Source organism: Anopheles coluzzii, chromosome 3 (assembly GCF_943734685.1).
Source record: "Anopheles coluzzii chromosome 3, AcolN3, whole genome shotgun sequence".
In the NCBI taxonomy this organism is placed as follows: domain Eukaryota; kingdom Metazoa; phylum Arthropoda; class Insecta; order Diptera; family Culicidae; genus Anopheles; species Anopheles coluzzii.
The window spans coordinates 31,139,100-31,157,451 of NC_064671.1; the positions used below are offsets into that span (position 1 = coordinate 31,139,100).

At 43.7% G+C, this 18,352-nt stretch overlaps 1 protein-coding gene across 1 annotated transcript in view; it reads right to left on the bottom strand.

Moving 5' to 3' along the window:
- The window catches only part of LOC120958171 (uncharacterized), a 44,510-nt gene extending 40,326 nt beyond the window's left edge, over nucleotides 1–4,184 (bottom strand). The window contains exon 1 of the mRNA XM_049608768.1: nucleotides 3,518–4,184. Within this exon, the coding sequence (XP_049464725.1) occupies nucleotides 3,518–3,640 (123 nt within the window). The 5' untranslated portion in view covers nucleotides 3,641–4,184. The remainder of the gene's footprint in view (nucleotides 1–3,517) is intronic.
- Between the last annotated feature and the right edge of the window lie 14,168 nt (nucleotides 4,185–18,352).

Sequence of the window (18,352 nt, forward strand, 5' to 3'; positions counted from 1 at the left end):
TGCAATAAAAACACATCACACGGTTGAAAGTTATTTCAATTCGTGCCCAATTTGTAAGACCATCTCAGCCGGTTTCAATCCGACACATTGTTACAACTTTCAGCCATTTCAAGTTTTCCCGAAAGCCATGAATTATAGTCAAACCCATGTTACTTTTCTGCACCGTCTCTCGTGTCAGCTTTCCTTTACCCGTGCAAGAAAGGGGCGGGGTGCAAAAGTTTCCTGCTTGGCGTAGGAGCAAAAAGCCAGTACGCGTACCGGGTGCCGCAACAATTCAAATAAATGCCCGCCTCTTTACCTCATTCAAGCACGAGTCGTAACGACGGAAAGAATTAGACGTTCCGTTCAGTTTTTTTTCTTTCCGTGTATAAGATCCCTCAGCTAGATGGTGTAAAACTTTTAAACTTCTAAAAAAAAAAGAAAAACAAACAACCAAAAATCATCAACAATACAGCGCCACAATAAGGGGGAACATCTGCGTTCACTCGTCACCACAAAACAAGTCAAAAATTGGGAAAAGAAAGCGACAAAAAATAATGTTAAGCAAAAAACTTTGTTACCATCTCTATCGCAATACGTCGGGCTGGCCCTGAGTTGGACTGTTGTTTACTTATGATGACGGCTTTTCATGTGCTTTGTATGTGTCACAGGACTTGGTCGACTGCAATGAGATTTTAATATTCTGCTGCTTTTGAAGACTGCTATCGTTCGGCCGGATGACAAAACCATCTTTGGGAATGGTCATTCGACCAGCTGGCGGAGTGATAACGATGATGAAAGTGTCCATTTTCAATTTTCCCCAAATAATAGCCAGCCAGTAGTAAGGAAACCCACCGCCCACCATTTCCTTTTGTAGGTAGAATTTTGTCGTGGACCCCGGGGCTGCAATCGTTTACCCTCAAATTACTGACGTCGCAAAACTGAGGGAAAATGGTCTTGCACAGTACGTTTTCACCGTGGCTTTTTGCGTGCAACCCTGCTCAAACATTGAATTTTAAGTCTCGCTTGATTATTCACCGGCCAGTGCTTGCAGTGTTTCGTTTGTGTTCGTCCGTCACGCAAGTGCTTTTCAATCAAGGGAATATTGAATAAATTATGAATTCTATATTTCACTGTTTGCTCGTGGGTAGTCGAGAGGCTAATTGCTTTTTTTGCAAATAGTAATATTCCATTGATGTGACCGGATGGACGAATGCCATGTAGGACAATATACTATATAATTTTCAAATTGTCAAAAAATCGCTTAGTCAAGCAAAATTACAAGATTGTAAGCATGAGAAAAACAATAATCAATACATTCAATCATATTACACTCTCGTGCGCCAAAAAGTATGCAAATCTCAGCACAATGCATGATTGAACGTATGCTATGTGGATTGCATACTTTTAGGCAGTCAAAATCTATGAAATCACGTTTAATGCAAAAAACATAAAGAGTATGTTGCGTTATTTGTGAGACAAAACTACGTTTAAGATGTACGATGCTTTTAATCATATTAAAATATCAAATTAATTCGAAACATTTTTCTAAATTATCACCCAACAAAACCATAGCAAAAGCTTCCAAGCTCTCCCTCAACCGAACGACCGATTGGTTTCCGTGCTCACAAACAAAAAAAGCGCATCTCTCCGGCCGTTCTGAAATGAAATTCCACTGCCAATCAGGGCCATGGGGGAAAGTTTGCAGATAAATGAAATTAAATCAATCTTGCTCGGACTTGCAGTGGCTGTGTCCATACTGCGGTAAATGAGCGAAACCGCATACTATTAGGATCATCTACGATAGCTTTTCCTTTTTTTCCTCCCCCACTGGTACACACTTGCTGACGGGGTTTGTTCAACAAATCCAAGCGGGGTAGCGAAAGGGGACTACGGTTTCTGTGGATTGATTATGGATTCGAATGCTTCAATCATTGCAGTGCTTTCTCCCGGCCGCTCGCCATATTTCTGCTGGCAAACGGACCGATCGTTCTTATCAACCATCCAGAAAAGGGTAGCGGGATGAGAATATTCCCTTGCGTAGCGCAAATGGATCTCATTTTTCTCTGTTCGCAGAAAAGGGGAAAACAAGCAGCTCGAGCGTCCCGTAATCAATTTAACTGGTTTTTGGGGGTGGTGGTCTGTTGCTGTTTTTTCGATACATTTAGCACCGCAGAAAATAAATCTCCTTAAAGGGAAGTAGAACAAAGATGTAATCAAAAAACAAAGGTTATGGAACAGGCGCTCAATCTTAGTATTTGTAAGCAAAGATCATAACGGATCGGTATTCCCTATCAAAGAGATTATAAGACGTTGCTACGCTTGCACCCTCTCCCTCAGTTATGTCGCTTTATCATTGTGCTCATAAATATTCAAACGAGTTGATTGAAATACTAAACTCAATTGGTGTTGGGAGCATCTCGGGTCGGCCCTTTTTTCCAGCTAAACCAGTTTCTAGATTATAACATTATCATGCATCGTGATTGAAAATTACAATAAATCACGAAAGATTATAAACATAAACATTCGCGCGCCATCCCGCACCGGTGATGCTTGGTGATTTGATTTCTGCCGCTGCTGCGCGCGTGTAGCTGAAATTAGAAACCCATTAATCATCTCACGCGTCACCCGGCATCGCGCATCCCAACGGCTGCCATTAGCATCGGTCGTCATCTTTATCGGCATCCTTATCGACACCATTACCATCTTGGCCGCTTTAAAGCACAGCCGCTCGGTGGAACCGTACCTTTTGCGCTTTGTCCTACGCTTTCATCGCTTTTCTTAGCAAATCCCTCCCGCAGACGATCAAAGCGCAGCGCAGCGTTCGGCTCAATTGGGTGGTACAGATAGCAGAAAGTAAGCACCACTACCACCACTGCAAAATCATGAATGATAGATCTAACACAAACGACCACCACCGTTAACGAATTGGCGAGTGATCAAATCATCAAACCGAACGCAATTTGAAGAAATGGTACGAGACCTTTTTTTTAGTACCTTTTTTGTCGTTTTTTTTTCCTTCCTTCAATGGGACCGCTTTTCGTCACTGGAAAGTGTCTTGACCGACGCGTCATCCATCAAACCACACCCCGGGCTTCGAGGGAGAGGGGAGGGGGGGAGTGTTGACGGTGGGACAGTTATCTTTTGCAGAGATTTATGAAAATGTTTGACACTCCGGTACCAAAATCTTTTCGGTGCCATCAATGAGATGGAAGGAATGGGACAGCAAAAAAAAAGCAAAAGAAACTTATCTGCAGGCAAAAAGTTGAGCTTGGAGTGTGTCCTTTGGATGGCTTTTTTGCAAATATTTTTCGAGGGTTTCTTTTTCACTAGAATGCTCATTATTTTTGTGGTTTATGTTTCCATTTATTCGTATACTGCGAGAATAATTTTTCAGTTGCTAGGTGAAGCAAATTAAACCAATATTTTTTTTTGGCATTTTGCTTCCCTTCAAAGTCATTTCGGAACTTAATATCTGAATGGGGAATTAATTGACAAGAAGTAAGGATGCATTTGTTGCGTTTCATTTCATGCCTACCTTGAACGGATCACGGTCGTGCTGCGTTTGGTTGATGTACATGGAAGTCCGCCGGCCGACAATTGACCGACAGCCGATGGAGCTGCTCCGGCGTCCAAACCGATCCGCCGTCACTTGAAGCATTTTGGGAGCTTTATTGAACCTTTGATGTGTTTTTGTTACACGAGCAGCACTGCACTATTATACTCTTTGCACCACTAAACAAAAATTAAAATATTAATAATTATTTTTTTTTTAATTATTATTTCTTCCTCACACTGAACTTTACGGTATCAACATTCACTTGCATTCAATTTATTCACAAACCGTAAAAAACAGCATATTTCAAACACTCTCTTGACACCAGGTAATCCACCGCTAAGCTCACACTTTGTTGCTTTGATGCTTTGTTTTCCAACCCGTTCTGAAAAGAAACCAAAACGGCACCGAGGTCAGACATAGACAACAGCAGCAGTAAATGTATTGTAATCGATTGAGATCTATTCCTCCGGCACAGTGTCGCAGCGTATGCTCCACTTCCCGTTCTCCATCCTAACGGCAAACGCCGAAGGACATGCGTCAACGAAACTGGAAACAAATCACCGAACAAGCCACCGCAAAAGTAGTCGCGTCGGTGGAAAATGGAAACACGGTCACATTTTCCAATTCCATTCCGCCTCCCTAGCAACCCGAAGCGGAGTTGAGTGGGAGTTGATGAATTTCCATTGAATAATGTTTAATCGAATGGTTGATTTTGAGGTTTCTGTACACTGATCCTCGCCCAGTAACGTCGGTAACGAACGACGAATCCGATTACTTCGGACCGCAAAAGCAGCGAACGGTGAGTTTGTTGTGTGCCCGATTCCCCCTCTCCCTTGCCAGTACATTTGCACCATTTGTAGGCAGTTATTCATGGTGCGGGAGCGTGTACTGGCTGCGTGTTTTCATATTGTTTTCCGCTTTCCTTTTCTGGGCGCGTTCTCCCTACCCTAACGCTCCGCCAGCACAGGCTCCTTATTTTCCTCTCCGTTACACACGGTGGGAAGAATGTTCGGGAGAAATCATCGCAAACCATTGTACAAGTGGCGGAAAACCATCAATTCGGATATCCGGATAAAGCGACCGGTTTTTGCCAAAAGGTAAAACCGCAAAACATCGATGGGGAGATTTGGTTGGCTTGGCGTAACACAAAAGCGGCAGCAGCAGCAGCAGCTGTAACACAAAACAAAACAAAAATGAGCTTTCTGCACCCGCAGACAAGAGTGTGGTATTATTTTGGGCCTCCTCTGACCATTCTCCCCTTCCTCCTCCACCCCTCCCGCATCGCAACAATCGAGATTGATGGCATGCCTTGTCATAGGTGAAACGACCGAAAATCCTGCCACCGAGCCGAGGTGGGCCTTCTCGGGCGGTAACGAGATTTTGCTGGCATCTTCGCGCGCGCCGTCAGCCACAAATCGGAATTGATGGGTTGGTTGTGTGTGTGTGTGTGTATGTGTGTGTTTGTTTCTAACGAAAAGTGTATGATGCCCAACCCCGGGAAAAACCGGCTTAAGGTTCGGTAGCAACGCAAAAGAGCTGCCGACAACGTATTTTCATTAATGCTAATGTGACGAAGCAACAAGACGTATACGGGGCGGGTGTTTTTTCGGTGGAGGGTCGATCGGAAAGGGGTTATTCGATTCGGTAAACCATAAAAGTGGAAGATAAGAGGTACATACCCTTTTCTTTGTTTGTGGTAAGTTTGGCAAGAGAGAGAGAGAGAGATAGAGAGAGAAATAGCGACCATGGGGCTATAATTTTAGAGTGCGTGTTAATACATTTTACAGAAAAGCTTTGTTTGGCTATGGCGTGGGCCATCGTTTTGATGGGAAAATTTAACCTCGGAATTGAGAAAAAGCGCTAGCAACCGAGGGTAATGAGATGATCGAGCGGTAAAAGCCGATGTTGGAGAAGATTAAACCGGAATGCGATAAATTACTCGTAATAGGAAAATATTGCAATGCCATTAGAGGGAATTTAGGCGCTTTGCAAGGAAACACCAGTTATTTTATCTTTCTGTCCAATAGTGTTTGGAACCTGTAGTAAGACTGCCATTTTTTCTTTCTTGAGAAATCAATCACTGAGTAATCATCACATGATCATGCCTTTACAGGAGTTTCGAGGATTAAATAGACATGTTCAGCGAGTTGTAGTTTTGTTCAGGCATATAATAGACTCTTTCATCAAGATATGGTATTGTTGGGAAGAAGGCGTTGACATATTAGGCTATACTGTAGAGCTGGCACATTCGTACCCCATGAACTGCAGCTTGGCTCATTCTCATCAGTAGGTAAACAAACGGTTTTTGAAAATATATGCCCGTTTTAACTAACTTATATTGTAGAATAATTATTTGCTACTTTAAGGATATTTCAGAAAGAAAATTTTAACGCTGCGGCAGGGTGCAGTAGGGTACAAACAAAACAAATGACAACACTACAACATCACCGAACATGTCAACGTCTACTTCCCAACAATGCTATATCTCGCTGAAAGAGTCTAATATATGCCTGAATAAAACTACAACTCGCTGAACATGTCTATATAATCCCCAAAAACCTTGTATGTAAGCACAATTTTTCGCTAAGTTTATATATTCTATATTGAGCGTACTAAAATTACTTACTTATAAACATCTAATTGATAATATTTTTTTTTATAAAATTGTTTCAAACACAACAGAAAATAATTTTTCAACTAATTGGTGTGTAATGTGTACATTTTGTTAATTAATAAAAATAATGTTATTAAATAAGTGCATACATTAAGGCGCTTGCATCTACTAAGAGCTCAAATCGATACAGAAGCTTTGTCGCAATATGACCTTCACAATATAGCTCAGTGTTAATTCATCAACAATGGCGCATAGGTACTGACCAGTCTACACACTTACATCGAAACTTAAAATTGCACTTACCAAACGTACAGCTGATAGGTAAGCTGTAAAAAAATAGTCCAAAAAGCCAAAATCGAGCTTGGTGTGATTTTTATCTCCCTTCCCCTTATGCTCATTTCCAGGAAAGCACTCACGCTGCACCTATTTGGCTTGTAAGATATATGGATGGATGGATAGATCGCTTGGAAAACATACACTCCCACGTGCATTGCGCGCTTACTGTCAGCTGCACGGGAAGGACACTTTATTTCCACCAGGCATCGTACGCTCCCAAATTCTTGGAACCACTAAAAAACCTCCGGTTGTTTCAAACTGTGCTTGTCTCACCAAAATCTTCGTTTTTTTCTGTTTGAGTTGTATTTTACTTTTCCCCCCGCATAGGTAACGCTTTTGAATGAACCCACTAGAGTATACAGGGTTTTTTGTGTGTCTCTTGCTATCCCGTACCCTCGAAACTGTCCTCGATGGGTTTTGATGGTTTGTAAGAAAAAAAACGCAACCCGTTCCCAGCACGAGTTTCGTAAGCTACGAAATCTAGGAATAGGGAGAAGCAGAAAAAAAGATACTCACACACAACCGGGAAGACACTTATCACCATCACAAGCTAAGCCATCACTGAGACACGCTCGTAGACGGAAGTGTGAAAAATGTGTGTTTCCTTTCCATTTCGGTGCAACCGTAGCCTGTTCCCTGGCCTCCCCCCCCCCCCCCCCCCCAGCTTCACCACAGTGAGGGCGTATTTTGCTCATCGCTCAGGGGAAAAGCTCGTTCACCAACACACGCTACGCCAAGACAAGACACGTCCCACTGTCTTATGCAAAGAAATCCCCAACCATTCCTTTCCCACCGACACAGCTGCTTGATCGCGCTGCGGTAAGGCGTGAAATATTTTATGCAACCAGCAAAGCTTGTACGCGTGGATGGCGATATCCCCGTATGCTACCAGGGCGCAGGCGGTAGTAGGAAAACGTTCGCAGAACCGATTGTTTGCACGAGAGACCGAACCGCCGAACCGAACCGACGATGTTTGCATTGCGAATGAAGTGTTAAATTATAAACCCATTACGAGGAGAAGTGCTTCACCGTTGTGCGCGGATGTAAATTGCGGTAAAACGGCATTGCTTTCATTGCGCTATCAATCGGATCTGGTGTGCTGGTTGGGTTGAGTGGGAGAGAGCATTTAGATCTTAAGCCACAAAACAGCACCTCTCCACTTCAATTGGTTAGGAGGAGAGAGGCACAAAAACCATTCAAAATATTACAAATTAAGAGATAAAAGAATATGCGAATCCATTTTCTAGGAATCGTAAGCTTTTCATTGCAAGAGCCACCATTCATACAATCACCGGCACGAAGTACAATACGAACTGGCTGGTCGTTGGTACGGTCTTACTGCTCTCCCCCTCTCTCTGTACATTGCAGCCCGTTGTAGCGCCCAAAACATCGTCCCGATTGCATGCTGTGAATTCGGTGGAAAAGTGCCAACCACGCACATTATTATTACTGCCACCCTTCCCGCAAACGATATCGGGTCCGGCCATCGTCTCGGCGCGAGACACCGTGAATGGTTTGCATAAAATTATCTACCCTTTTGTTCCCGCGCTCCTTCAAAGCTTTCCTTCTCTCTCGCTCTCTTGAAGCTCTCGTTAGCTTCAGAACGTTTATGTTTGCCCACCCTCCGCTCTACGATGCCGTTTGCGTTTAGAAAATTAAGTTCTAAGAACGATGGTACACAAAAAAACAAGACATTCCCCCCCCCCCCCCCCCAACCACCAAACCTTACCAAGACGTTGCTGAGTCGACGGTTCTGCTCGGCCAGTGCGTGAAGATGAAGGCAACAAACCAATGCCCAATAAATATCCGATTCATTCCACTGGCCGCTGGAAGACTTGCTGGAATGCCGGCGCAAGAGGTGGGGGGGTTTTGTAAAAGTATTCAAATTTCAACTTTTCAACCAGAGCTTTCGATGTTGACACTCCCGCACACAAACACTCACACCAGGCAAGCGCTGTATTCTTCACTTTATTCTGACCCAATGTCAATCGCAAACGAGTGGAAAATTGAGATGCCAGCTGGCCTCATTTACATTCAAATGGATTTGGCCTCTTTTTCGTTTTCCATTCATTCCTATTTTTTTTTTCATGCTGCCTTTCCCTGTTTTATGTTATGCTGTGTCATGTTTCACCCAAAGCAAATCATCGCGGACGGCTCTTCGCACTCCCATAATTCTATGGTTTTGTACTTGATTTTTGAGCAGGTTTTTTGGGAAAATGTTAAGCCTTCACAATTCAAAACGCGCTGCTTGCATTGACACACAAACCGTGTGCCGTGAAAAAAGAGACACAGACAAGTGGTAAAAGGTTCGTGGTTTGGTGCGCGTTCAACTGTAGCGAGTGCTTCGCTGCACACACACACACTTTCGTTTTCGATCTTTTTAAATGCGAAAAAATGGGGGGAAAATCTGATGAGACAAAAATCGATTAAATGTTACGCTTTTGTGTTGCCGCTGGGGTCAAACCAATTTCACTTTAGAGCTCTCGGGTGACCCCGAGAGCAGATTGGTGATTGATTTAAATTATCCACTCCTTTCATCACTTTCAGCGCTCAACCATTAGGCGACACTTTTCGAGATGGTTTTCTGGTGCGGGAGGAGGAAGCAATGGTATCGGATTTTTAATTACGGCCCAGCATTACTCCACATTTTCGAAAATGAAATATTTAATCACACGAAACATCGGGATGGGGGAAAATACATTTAAAAAAACATACGAGCATTCAGCTATTGGCTGAGAGAGGGAATTAAATGCTTGTAAATGGTAACACTACAACAGTATCGGTGACAATTCTGGCCAACGTACTGCAACAGCTCGATAGAAGTCGAAATGAGGATAAATATGCAACAAATTAAAACCTTTTTCGAAACCGCTTCGAAACCGTATCACTCACCAGCGTGTCCGTGCTAATTAACGGACATTATTCTGTTTCATGCTACAACGCGCGTGCACCCAACCACGTGCAAACACGCATGGAAAATGAGGGTCGCATGGAAAAAAAAGAACAAGGAAGCCCATCACAATGATTGAATCAATTGAATGTCATCGAACAAAACGTGCGTGCCGCTTTTTTTTTTGCTTGAATTTAAAATTCAATATATTTTGCTGGCATGTCGTGTGTGTCGGCAGCGCTGCAACGGATTGCAATTTATGCATCGATCGCGCACCAAACCACCCCGGTGTACTACAACAAAATCCGATCTTCTTTCCACCGACTGGCTGCCGACACGATTGACAGGTTTCGGTTTTGGAGCTGGATGTAGATACGTGCTGCCCGGGATAGACAGTTCATTTAGCATGTATGTGGATGTGGCAACCACAAAACCGGTCACGAATCGTCGTACTTCTACCATTTCGAATGGTTGCTACCAAACTGTTCGTGGTTCGTTGCGGTTTTTATCGTTGGAATAACAAAACGGTTTTATCGCATCGCTCGGAACACATTGCGAAACAAAATGAGGGGTGGTGGGGAGGGGGATGCATAAATGATTGGCATATTTTCGACTGATTTGACCACAATCCCCCTTTTGTGACCCAGCCGTGGTTGCAGCGCCAGAAAACAGAAAACAATGCTCATGCGACCGGTACCGGATTAAAGTGAAATAGCCCTCATGGATGTGTTGCTCTACACACAAACACACACACACACGCACCCTGTAGAGTAGAGAGTGCAGCAAATGTTTGCTCGGAAAGTCGATGACAGAGCCATAATCCTTTCATCTTCTGGTGTTTTTTTTTGTTCAATCCTATTATTTCTTGTCTCCCGTCGGTACCGTAGCTTCCAAGCAATATGGTTCGGGAAATGAAGCATCTTCTCCTAGCACCATGGGAAAGGTAATCCTGGCAGCTGTGAGATTAATTTGTAGCAATTTGTATTTTCAGATGAATTGTGGCAGTTTTTCTTCACTCGAGAGGATGCAAAACGTTTGCTCAAGGTTTTTTTTTTTGCAGGAAAGGTTTACGGCCACAGTACGGTGCGATACAGTTTATGACGTTTTTGTTGGACCCTGGTGAGAAATTCGCTTCCCACTCCCGCTGGGACAAGACAAATGGTGCGTTGAAATTTGATTTTTGTTGTTAATATTGCGGCACGATCAGCGAGAGCATCGTGTTATGCTGAACAAAATTCACGTCAGAAGACATGTTTTGTATCTGCACGTGTAAGATGATTCATGTGTCTATTTAAAACGCCTGAAACTATGCTATGATTGACAGAATCTGCCATAAACGCCCAAAAGTAGGCAAATTGCATGTTTTTATCTATTCAAAGCATCAACAACAAGCAAATTGCCTACATTTAGGCGCTTCACATGCAACCCACATCACAACGGGCCAAGACGTTCATATGTAGCTTATTTTTATTACATCACCGCAATCCACACACGCTAGCTTCCATATTAAAGTCATATTTTTCAGTCTCTAAATCAGCTTCAGCTGTTCTACACCCCTGGGCCACCGCAACCCCTCCATGCATGAAGCTACATTCGTTTGCTTTTGCTATTAAAATAAATACACAAACCATCTGTCTCCTTTCCTCAGTCCTTAGTGGCCGCAATCGTTTCACCCAAAGGGAGAGAAGCACGAACTGCAAGCAAAAAAAAAGAAGCACAACCATCCGCAAGTAAAATATTGCAAATGGTCGTGATTGCCGGAAAGATGGTACCACTTCCGGCACGCGAAAACAATACCACAGGAAAAGCGAACGAGGCACAAAGCTACGGGCGTACAGCGAACGTACGCCACCGCACAAAGCATTGCCAGCGCATTACCATGTTACAAACGTTCTCACGCATAATGCTTTGCCCGCCGTGGCAGTAGTAGTCGCACTGCGTGTGCCGATAGCATACCGTACAGGCGCAGGAAGACGCATCGTAACGATCTCGAATGGTGTTATTCAAATGGTTGAGCAAAATAATAGCAAAAAAATGCTCGCAGGAGTAAAAAGTGATATTGACGATGGCTAGAAAAAAAGAATCGTATCATCGTGGTTTTGATGTTGTTTCATATTAATAAATTCTCACGAAACAGTAAATCGCACTGGTTTTGTAGAGTGGTAGAGTGTGTAAATATTCTACGCGCCAATGACATTTCAAGAGCATATTTGTTTGAATGACGAGTTTACATAATATTAAGCAAAATATATTAAAATATCCACAACACGATGGAGACGCCTGGTCACTTTCGTAATGGTGACATTGGGATAATAAATTACAGGCGACAAAAAGTAGCGAAAATGCTTATAAAAAGAGCACCAAGATTGAGATCAACTTTCGCTCAAGGTTTCTCATAAAATCAATTGCAGCGTCACAACCGCGTCATGACTTTACACAATTTCATTTCACTTAACGCATCAGTCCATAGAAAGTGTGAGTTCTTGGAGTGGAAATTCTTTTAAAAAAAGCGTTTGAACCGAACCAAACTCAAGAACAAAAAACCGCAGAACCAGCACTCCGGCATGAATAATCGTTCGTTTGAACTGGCTGTGGCACTTTCATGCCGCGTTTTGTTGAATGGTAGCTATTTCACTACGGCTTGGTACTGTTTCTCGTGTACATCAGACGGTTACCACGCAGATCGACACCTTGCAGCACGAAAAGTAAAGCACCCGAGTCGCAGCCGCAAAGCGAGTCGAAATGGCAAACGAAACGCGGAGTGGAGCAATCGAAGCAGCGATTTATATTTCCTTTTTTTCAACTCGCCTCAGGGCGAAGGAGCACACAGTGGAAGGTGATTTTATTTGCATGGCTTCTGTCATATTTTGCTGCTACTTTTTGTCTGCGTTCGTTCGAGCTTTGCCATTCCCGTAGCGGATTTCACGTGTATCGCGTTTGGTATGTTTAGCTAAAAAGAAGCAGGCGGTTTGGGCATTGTTTCACGCGCTTCGACATTTCATGAATCCGGTGGGACCCAACCGGCCAAAAGTAACACGAGGAAAACTTTTTTTTTATTTGTATTTTTGTTTCCCCTTTTTTTGTTTGATGCAGCAAACTTCTCTAACATGGGTGTGTGCGGAACGAATCGTTTAATCCACCAGTGGTCGTCGTCGTCGTCGCCGTCGTCGCCGTCAGCATTCAGCGGAAACGTTGTCGATTTCAAACGGCAAAACAAGCGGTACACGGGTATTGGCCGGACGGATACGTTTATGGGAAGAATAAAACAGAGCAGTCAGTCGAAATGATGAATATATTTGCGGTGGAAAGATTTATCGCCCACAGAAGGTCCGTTACTTCAAGCGTGGTAAAGGTTGCCCTCTTTTATTTGTGTTACTGTTTTCCAAAGTACTGCTTCGCCCATTACGGTTGGTGTGATTTTTGTACGATCGTTTTTTGTATTTAAACGTGTAATGTTTTATTCACTTGCATGTGTTTGCACTTTAGCTGAGACTCTTCAAAGTCACTGAAATAAATCACGGAAGCTTATGAATTATTACACCAAAACATAATTTAAATCCTTACGAGTGGAAAAACACGAGTTACAAAACAATTAATCAAGCACGCTTTAAAAGCGCTCACCCTTACTGACCCGCTCGATGTGAGGTCGCTCGTTAATCACAACCGTCCCGTGTGGCGTGTGAGCAGCCTGTGGCGAAAATTCGTTACAAAATTTAACTTAAACGTTGCTCCATCACGGCAAGCAATTAATCTTCCATTCTTTAGCTGACCTTTATTTAGTGATATCACAATTGGATGGATTGGCACGAAAAACAGTAACAAAACGACATGTAGGTAAAACAGTACCAGTCGTTAAAGCTACACACGTGCGGACTGGCTCGAATTAAGCGCGCGCCAAATTATGTCTCGGGGCAGTTTTATGGCGCCCTAACAAAAACCTTTCGCCCTTCATTACCCTGCGGGGTGTAAGCGGGCACGGATAAGCCCGTCGTGAGAAAATATCTTCTTTGTGAAGACGAATTCGTGCCCAGCCAGGCTGCTCGAGGATCGCTATTGAGCGCTGCACAGCAGTCAGTTGCTGCGCTATACAATGCGCTGGCGTTTCTTTTGTTTAGCCCCAGCAAGTGTCACTTTACACATCCATACACGAATCCACGGGGTGTCTGGAACGAGTGTGTTAGTGTGTGTGTGTCGATGAAGGAACGGAAAAGAAAGAGGAAAACTCGATGAAAGGCTACGATAACAACGGGATGGAATAAAAACTGCTCTTCGTTCTAGAACAGCAAGAGACTAAATTGGATCTCGGAGCTTAAGCGCCTAGAGGTATGCAATCATTTTACTATTTTACTTTTTTAAAGCCTTGCTTACTTATGTTTGTGTTATGAAATAAAGTAAAACCTTCGTGCTGCTTAAATTAAGTCTTTTTTCATTGATTCAATCTAATGCACAGTATTTTCAATAGTTTGCTCCGTTTAAAACTTTATCCCTGCGTACTTATTTGTGATTATATTTCCTCTCTAATACACCAATGGTTCATACTCTCCTTGCTCTAATGTTCATCCTCATCAGTGACATGAACCGTTCTGAAGCGGGAAACAATTTATTAGAATTAATGTGCCACTGGTTTCTCGCTGATAAGAACCGACAAAACCAACGGACATATTTATTGCAAAACACAATCGCACGCGTCACCCGTTCTTCTCCCCCATCCCACCACCGCCTTAATGGTATTCCTGCAACTGTTCAAGTTTTGTTGTTAACCAGGCACGACAGGCAGCTTAACATTGCCCGCAACACAACCAGTTCAGGGTAGCAGTTGAAGCGCTTCACTTTCGCTATTAAACTACAAACACAGCCAGGCCACAAGTTGGTTGCAACATTTCACTACAACCTGACACCTATCGTTTGCGATTAATATCCATCGTTGCCATCGTTCGTTGCCGTCGTTTCAGGTTTCGGGGACTGTTTTGAAGCCTTTGTGGGAAAGAAAACAAAAGACAAAGCGGTTCTCTTGTTCTCTGCTGTCTTCTTGCCCGAACAGATAGCCTTTCGTCGGCGGACGGGAAAGGGCTCCAGCTCTGGCAAATACATGATAACAAATCGTTTTGGACAACAGTCATAATAAAATAACTTGCACGAGGAAAAGAAAATCCTCACGCATCGCTCCCAAATAAACAAAAGCATGAGGAGGCGAAAGAAGCGTTTCTGTTATGGAAACTGGAAGAAGGAAAAAACATCCCTGATAATAGCTAAACACGTGATTGTATGAGAAGGAAATAACAAAAAAAAACACACACTCACTGTCGCTGTGTTGTTTTATGTTTGCAGTGAACGAATCGAACCGGCTCAACCGAACGGGGATAAATAAACCTTCCCCAAAAATCCCCCCGCTTTCACCGTAAAAGCTCGTTGACCATCCGCCCGCTTTATTCACTCCAACTTCCGATAAGTCTGCGGCGGTCCGATTTTCCTCGCCCCTCGATCTCTATAAATTCCTTAACACCTCTCCGCCAGTCGCCTGCCGCACGCCGATTCCACCGCCTGCATGATGCGTAATAAAACAAGGCACCCTTTCCCATAGGGGAAATCCCAACGACGCTTCGTTCGATCCCTTCGGACTGTTATCAAAACGCAGCGATGGGAGCAGGTTTCTTTGTGCGGTGTTCGGTTTTTCGACACGCACTGCCACGGCCATGTCATAAATTGTTGTTTCGTTCGGTGATTTTCAGCTGTTCGCCGACACAAACAAAGCAAACGAACGTATCAAGCGGTAAAAAGAAACCATTCCTCGTACGTATCGGAAGTGGGAGGAGGTTGGTGGGTCTTAAGATGACTTTCGATTTGATAAGGCAAACAAAAAAACAAGTTTTGGGAGAAGAAAAAAACGCGCCCTCAAAAAGTTCGGTGGGCGATGAGTAGAACCATGAGCGCTTCGAAGAAACACTTGTCATGGGAAAATAAATTGGCCAACTACATGCCTCCAGAGGGTGTAGGGAGTCGTATGAATCGTTTAAGGGCTGGTGTCGTTGCGGCAATTGTTGTGGTTGGTGTATTTAAGCCATTGAGTGTGTGTGTTCTTGTTAAATAAAATGTTGTTTGCTTCGGTATTGAACGGTGCAAATCAATCGTTTTATGGGGAGAAATAGCAAGTAAATCGATGGAATCCATTTTTTGTATCGATAGGACTATAATTTCAATGGATTAATTGGTTCTAAAATAATCAGAAAACTCAAATTCATTTTGCAAAATACAGTCGTTTCGAATACCATGCAATTTACAAATTTTGTTATGCAAATTGCATACTTTAGGGCGTAGTGGTTCTTACATCAAGCTGAGTATGCAATCCGCATTACTAAGTACAGCTTTTACATAGTTTTTGTTTATTTTTAGTTTTGGTTCTATAAGTTATGGTATCTACTAATATTAAATGAATCAATATATTACTCATACATTATTGGCAACTTTCGTTAAAAATCGAATTGCTCGTAGAGATTATACTTAATTATTTTTATTATTTCCAAACGGAATGTTATGTTATGCTTCGGCGAAAATTACGACACCCCTTGAAAAACAAACAATCAATAAAACACTCAACCCATTGGACAGTGTGGGTCAAAGTAAATTGTAAATGATTTATCGCTAAAGGTGTCGAAGGTTTGGGCCGAAAAACAAGCAAAACGCAAACACCCAATTCCCATCCAATTGGTCACGGCGCCAGCTGCATACCGTGAAACGTGTTTGCTTTATTAAAAGTAAATGGACGGGAGCCCTTTTTTCGATCAATCATATTTTCTCCCTTCCCAAGCACGGGTTCAAAAACGTCTCAAAAGCAGCACCGGCAACAGCATTTGGCATTTTATTTTACACTCTGAAGCAGTTCATGCGCTGCAAACTGATTTACATTCCGTCCTTCCAGCTAAAGAGTGAAATGCCACTCAATTCTGTAGAAGCCCCCGGTGGCGAATATTGCTAAAGAAAGATTTTCCAGCAGCATTGCTCCACAATCGCCCGAAAACTATCGCACTGACTAAAATAACGTTTAACCCTTCAGCTAACACCTTTCCATTTGAAAACATTCTTTTTCGCCGTGCGCAATATGCTGCCGGATATTCTCTTTCTCCCGCCTGAAGCTCCCTTCCTTAACCGTAATCGCTCCACTTGCCGTGCAGATGGTTCGCATATTTTCCTGGCGCCAAGTAATCCGATTAGCATGGCACGGCATGCCAAACTCGACGCGAGCACTACGCCCCCTCGATTGCCGTGTTGCGTCGATTGCTTCGACAATGCTCGACCCCTTTTCGGCCCCGAAAGGCTGACTAATGACGCTGCCGCCAATGACGCCCCATTATGATGATGATGATGAGAATGATGAATGAAAGTGTTAATTTGGTACGTGACTGCTTGGGTTAGGCGGTAGCACCATCTCACCATCCATCCTTTGCGAGTCTCGATCGCCTACGACCAGGTGGAATGGGCTATTTTCTTGTATCGTCAAAATTCAGAACGGGGCTTCATTGCGAGCAGGGTGAAAGTTTTCGTTTCGAAACCGTTGCATCATTATCTGAAGCTGGGTGCGTGTGTATTGTGCAAGCTGTACCACACGAACCTCCAGACCGACCTATTTAGCCCCATGTCAAAAGCTCCTTTCAGGTGAATCTGGTGGATTGGCCGCGGTAGAAGGTAGATGAAAGTTTCGATCGAATTTTCTTCGACAACTTCGCCGAGTGAAACAACTTGTTAGGTTTGATTTGAGTTTTATTACGGGCTTCCGTCAAGTTTGAGCCGGTCGTTCGACGTTGCATACCCAGCACGATACCCAACCGACCGACCCACAGCGCAGACACCGCAATGCGCGATTGTTTGGCCAACTTTGGCTGACCGGGAATGTTTCCCAATGGAAGACCGTCGAACAAAAGGGCTTCGAACAAAAATGGAGCAACCCGGGATCCCGGGTTTTGTGAGCTTTCGGGACGAAGCCACCGCTCAAATGCTAATTTCATTTCTTACCAGCCTTTGGCCACCCGAGCAAACCGAGAGCGATGGCGCTGGTGCATTCCGGGCAAAAATTATATTCCCCGCTGCCATGGGTACGGTCGCCACTGGTCACAATTTATGCTCTACTGCGGGTGGTCCTCCCTTGGACTCGCATTTTTTTCCCGCAGCATGCCCTCTAGCGCCAAGACAATTTACGACCTCACCAGACATAAATACCTTTCGGCTAACCCCGCTTTCGTACCGCGGGTGGGGCTGAGCTTACACCGTTTTTGCGTTAAACAGAACAACGTTGAAACCCCTTTTTCGGGGTTTCTCGCTTCCCCGCCCTTTCTCTCTGCTTGCTACATTCGCTATGTTAACATTTGCATGCTGCCCCATGTCCGCTGCCCAGTGGATACTGCTTTTTGTGTTTTCGTGCTCACTGCTCAACGTTACTTCGCGTGCTTTCGTGCCGTGGTTGTGCGCGAAAGAAAAGCTTCCATCCGTTCTAGACTCACAACAACAAAAAACGAAGCGAAAACAAATGTAACAGGAAAAACAAAATTGAAACGATGTACAGCATAACGTGCAACATGTTTGATAGTTTGGTGGGACGCGTTATTATTACAACTAGCGCGTTGATATCTCGCTGACAGGCCGCCGAGCCAGCCAGCTTAGCCGTGGATGACGATTGAAAAAGTGAGTGACGGTTTTTGCCTCCCCCACCTTCTCCATTACAGCACTTTACAGCACTGCCATGTTTTGGCTTTTATTGTATTTTGTTTTTTGTTGTTGTTTGCCTTGCCACTGTAATTCATGTTGCTATGCGCTATGTGCAGCTAAAGGTGGATGCATTCTTTCACTTCCGTGTGTCGTGTTTTGTTGGGTTTTTTTTAATCTTCCTTTTGTAGGGAGTTAAACGTAAACGCTATGCTACTGCTCGATTGAGTAGTTGATTGTGTTTGCAACTGGGGATGGTTTTGACATTGGAGCTAATTAA